The sequence below is a fragment of the Echinops telfairi genome, unplaced genomic scaffold (assembly GCF_000313985.2).
Source record: "Echinops telfairi isolate 266 unplaced genomic scaffold, ASM31398v2 ScPeMD7_7412;HRSCAF=8450, whole genome shotgun sequence".
Lineage (NCBI taxonomy): Eukaryota > Metazoa > Chordata > Mammalia > Afrosoricida > Tenrecidae > Echinops > Echinops telfairi.
Window position 1 is genome coordinate 10549047 of NW_022111312.1, and position 4475 is coordinate 10553521.

The 4475-nt window shown below is 59.4% G+C and overlaps 2 protein-coding genes across 3 annotated transcripts in view; one reads left to right on the forward strand and one right to left on the reverse strand.

The window, feature by feature from the left end:
- Nucleotides 1–1245, forward strand: part of HNF1A (HNF1 homeobox A) — a 16789-nt gene extending 15544 nt beyond the window's left edge. Inside the window, 1 exon segment of the mRNA XM_004709573.3 lies at nt 272–1245. Coding sequence (XP_004709630.1) covers nt 272–399 — 128 coding nt within the window. The 3' untranslated portion in view covers nt 400–1245.
- The window catches only part of CUNH12orf43 (chromosome unknown C12orf43 homolog), a 10889-nt gene continuing 7656 nt past the window's right edge, over nt 1243–4475 (reverse strand). Inside the window, exons 4-6 of one of the 2 annotated variants that reach the window (XM_045296786.1) lie at nt 3581–3654; nt 2768–2858; nt 1243–2346 (exon numbers count right to left, since the gene is read on the reverse strand). In XM_045296786.1, coding sequence (XP_045152721.1) covers nt 2025–2346; nt 2768–2858; nt 3581–3654 — 487 coding nt within the window. In that variant the 3' untranslated portion in view covers nt 1243–2024. Of the gene's footprint in view, nt 2350–2767; nt 2859–3580; nt 3655–4475 lie in introns of both variants that reach the window. The other variant, XM_013006442.2, reaches the window with a different exon arrangement.

Genomic DNA, 4475 nt, shown 5'->3' on the forward strand with positions numbered 1-4475 from the left:
GGACAGAGTGGGGGCAGGAACTGGCCTCTCCTAGCCATCCTCTGAACCCTCTCCTGGTCCTCTCTGCCACTCTCACCCACGTTCTAGAGAGCCCATCTTTTGGGGCCCTGGACCTGGCTGGGAGCCCAAGGACAGACCAGGGTTTGATTTGGGGGTTCCTGCCATGTGCTGGGGCTCAGGAACAGACGCCTGGCCTCCCTAGTGCTCCTGGGGACAGGCAGGTGGAAGGGGTGGCTTGGTGAGCTGCCAACAGCTTTGTTTTCTTCTGCAGTGTCCTCTAGCAGCCTGGTACTATACCAGAGCTCCGACTCCACCAACGGCCACAGCCACCTGCTGCCCACCAATCACGGGGTCATTGAGACCTTTATCTCCACGCAGATGGCCTCTTCCTCCCAGTAACCATGGCAACCACCTCCCAGGTTGCCTCCTGCACTGCCTGCTCCTGGGGGGAAGGAGGGCAGTGTTGCTGCCAGGAGGGTATTTGAGCCAAGCTCTGCTGCCCAGGGCTGCCACCTCCCGGACACTGTCCTGGTCCCCTCTGGCTCTGCCAGCAGAGGGAGGGTGCCCCCAGGTGAGCAGGGCCACTTCAGTTGCCGAAAAGGGGGCTGTAGAGAGTTGGGACGCAGAGCGTCTTCCTGGTCCTGCTTAGGGTCAACCTTGTTACTGGACATTCAGCCTGGGCTTGCAGCGGAGAGCCCTGGGGCTCTGAAGGGGCCACACTCCTCAGGACGCAGGTCACCTGCCCCTGGGATGAATGCTCTGTGGGCTTGTCTGTCGCCCACGTGCCCACCCACCAGGCCACTCCAGCCCTACTCCTCATTGCCTCACATGATTTCTTGGGTCACAGGGGACTCAAGCCAATGGGGTCGGTGGGCTAGGCTCCTCCCCCCTCCCCCCCACTGCCCCACCTCTACCCCTTCCTTTCCTGGATGCTCGTTCCCTGAGTCACAGCTTCGGAAGCCAGCTCGGGGCCTTGGCACTCTGCAGTTGGTGACGCTTCTCTGACCCCAGGGTGTCCTGCAGACCCGGCCCTTGTTGGGGGAGGCAGTATGGCAGAGCTGAGGAGCCCAGTCGGAGGGCTTGCTGTGTGGACAGGACAGACGGGAAACCTGGGTACCTGGGGCTTGGCTGGCTGAGGGCTGGGGAGGGGCCTGAGGGGCCCAAGGAGAACCAGCACCCCCTGCGGCTAGTCGCCAGCCTGTTGCGTAATTTAACATTTAGTAATAAAGCAAACAAGACATGTAAGGTGAACTTCTGGTTTGTTCGTGTCAGGGTTTGGGCTGGGGCGGAGGACAGCGAAGGCCCCGGAGTGCACCCCCCGCCCCATTTCCACCTCTAGTTTTCCTGCTGAGCTGCTTCTTTCCCTGGAAACAGGCACTGCTGGTCCTTTTGGAAAACCCTGCTGTTCTGAAACTGGCCCACAGAGGCGCCCCGCCTCCTGAGGTCCTGCAGCCCTGAGGTATAGGGGTGGCTGGCCCCGAGGTCCCCACATGCATGAGGCGTACTAATAGGGTATCATCATTGGGGTCCACACCCATCGATTTTCCAAAATGTGACTGACTCGGAGACAGCATGCAGCTCTGTGGCCCATTCACCAATGCGGAAGAAGAAAAGTCTGGGAAACCGGGGGAGGGGGCTCTGCCCTCCGTTTTCAGACAGTGTTAACCTTGGGGCAGAGAGTCGTGGGAGGGCTCTCACACTGGGGCCGGCCATCCAGCCCCAGGGAGATGGAATCTTGACCACCTGGCAGTCAGTCTTAGCATCTGCAGGCTCCCTCTTCCTGAGCCCACACAGTCTGGTGCCGCAGGTCTGCCCCAGTCCTCAGTGGGAGCAGAGAGGGGCAGGCCTTGTTTAAAGTTTCTGACCCTACAGCCACTCCATCCTTCAATTATGGTTGGGGTCTCCTGGGGAGTCTGGAGCCGCCGGCCGAGCAAGGCCTTGAACTTGCAGGGAGGCTGGGGCTTGGAAACAGCTGGTGTCCAGTGGGCGGCTGGTCTGCAGGGCTGGTGAGGCCCTGTCTGGGCTCAGCTGGAGAGCACGGCTGAGGCGCTCTTGGCTGGCTGTAAGCAGGGAGCCTCAGGAGTTTTTGCCTTTTTCTTCTTTTTGGTCCCAAGTGCTGCAGGGCCCCCGCTGAGCTTGGTGACCTTCTTTGGCTTGTGGACCAAGGCTGTACCTGTGGTGATGGTGGCCGAGTTGGCCCTGGCCTCCTCCTTGGCTTGCTTATTCCTTGTGTGGGCCTCTTTCTCCTCCACCAGGACAGGGCTGTGGATGGCCGAGCCCTGGAGGATGTCGCAGGCCGACACGGCAGCCTCCTGGCATCTCTGCCACTCCTCATCACTGTCCTCGCTGCTGCAAGGCGGCAGGCAGGGGACAGCCTGGGTCAACTGGAATTGGGAAAAGGGCCCCCTGTCGACCCCCTCTGTCCAACCCACCAAAGCAGAACACAAAAGGAAGTAGTGAAGGAGCTCATCAAGTGATTTAACCTCTCTGACTCTCAGTGTCTTCATCGACCAAATGGGGTCTGGACAGAGCCCAGGCCTCCCAGAAATGCCCCAAGCAAACACAGGAGGGTGCAATCGAGGAGGTGCTTGGGACAGGAAGTACCCAAACCACACCCCACTTCTTCACCCCCACTGAACACACTACTCCAGCCACTGGGCACGCCCCCTCCGGGGCCCCGACCCGATGGGTCTGCTTGGGGATTGTGACACTCAGCCAGACAGAGGAGCAGAAAGGGTGATGCCTGCGGCCTGGTGGGAGAGCTCACCTGGAGCTGGGGGGCGGCGGCTTCCGGCAGGACTGGGCCGGTGCTTCCTCATCAGGGTGGCCAGGGATGGACGTGAAGAACAGGCGGAAGCCTGATGGTCAGGAACAGAGTCGGCCCTGCTGGATGCCACCCCACCTCCCCCAGAACTGGTGCTGCCCGAGCCCTGCCCTCAGTGAGCTCCCAGCCCAGAGGCAAGGTCCCAAAGGACTAGTGGTAAATGCCTATGGGGGTCAGAGGGCAGGGGGCTTGAGGGGCCACCCACTGCTGGGTCAGGTCTATCAGCCAGCCTCTGGAGGCTTCCAGAAGTCCTGGCTGGAGGAGCCAACAAGCAAGCCCCCAGAACAGCCTCCAGAGGAACGTAGGACTTGGGTGTGGGGTGCACAGACACCCCGGTGAGGTGCTGGCGGAGCCTCGGTGTGATACTGGCAAGGCCACGTCAGGAGAGTCACTTTCTCGGAACCTTGGGTCCCTCCCTGTAAAAGGGGCACGTTCCTAATGTGAGAGGGCTTCAGAGAGTTCAGGGAAAATGGAGCCATGAGAGGAGGAGAGTTTCTCAGGAACTTTTGGAAGCCCCTCCTACCTGCCTCACAGTGGAGGCTGCGCAGATGAAAGAAATGGAACCCCAACAGTCTGCCCTAAGCTCCAGGTCCAGCCTTCCCCACGGCCGACAACCCAATTCTGACTGCGCAACCCTCCGGTCAGGGAGCCCATAGGGTTTCCAAGGGAGCAGCCAGCCTCCTCCTCCTCCCATCCCAGGCATACCTCCCCCCGGCTTACTGAACAAGAGCCCTTGTGAGCAGCTCAGCGACTCACCATCATCCTCTGCGGCCGCTTTCACTGCCTGGGCCTTTCGGGGCTCCTTCTCCACTTCTGAGATGGTGATGGAGCTGAGGGGAGAGGAAATGGTGGACCGACGATGAGCTGTGGGCCAGCAAAAGACTTTCATAATGACAACAACTTTAAGTGGAGGGTGGGGGCATGATCTTTGGCTGACCAGCCCCTGCCAGCTCAAACGGGAGCTGGGTTTCACTTGTGGAAGCTCCACCATATTCCAGCACAGGCTTTTTAAAGAGATGTTTTAAAGGTACTCGGTACAAGACGGATATGATGTAAAGTACGGCAGAGAGGACAGAAACCGGGGCAGGAGAACAGAAGGAGTTGGCGGTCAGGAAGTCCTAGATACTTGCTGTGAGCTTCCTAGCAGCAAGTGTGAAAAGGGAAACATGACTAGCCCAGCGAAGTCATACGGAGCTCGGCTTGCGAAGCAGGGCCAAACAGTTTCTTGGGTTTTCAGCCTTTTATCCTTTGAGACGTGGTGGATTCACATGCGGCTGTCAGAAGCAGTATAGCGCTCCCACAGGCACTTCACCAGGTTTATTCCCATAGCCGCAGCGAGCAGAACTACTGCCTCGCAGCACCACCTGGCATGGACATGGGCACAATCCTCCCACCGTGTTCAGATGTCAGCGCCCCGGGTCTTGGATCATGTTGTTGTTCCCTCGTGGTGCTGTAACAGACTAGCTGTGTCCCCTCTGGCAAGTGACTTTCTCGCTGGGCTCCCGTTACTTGGCTGAACGCCATGCCCACAACTGCCACGAGGCCCAGGAGGTAATGGACACCAGCATGTGGCGTAGAGCCCAGCCATAGGCAGGTGCCTGAGAAATGGTGGCTCTGAGATTGATGAGAATGAGCCCTGCCAGCATCATTA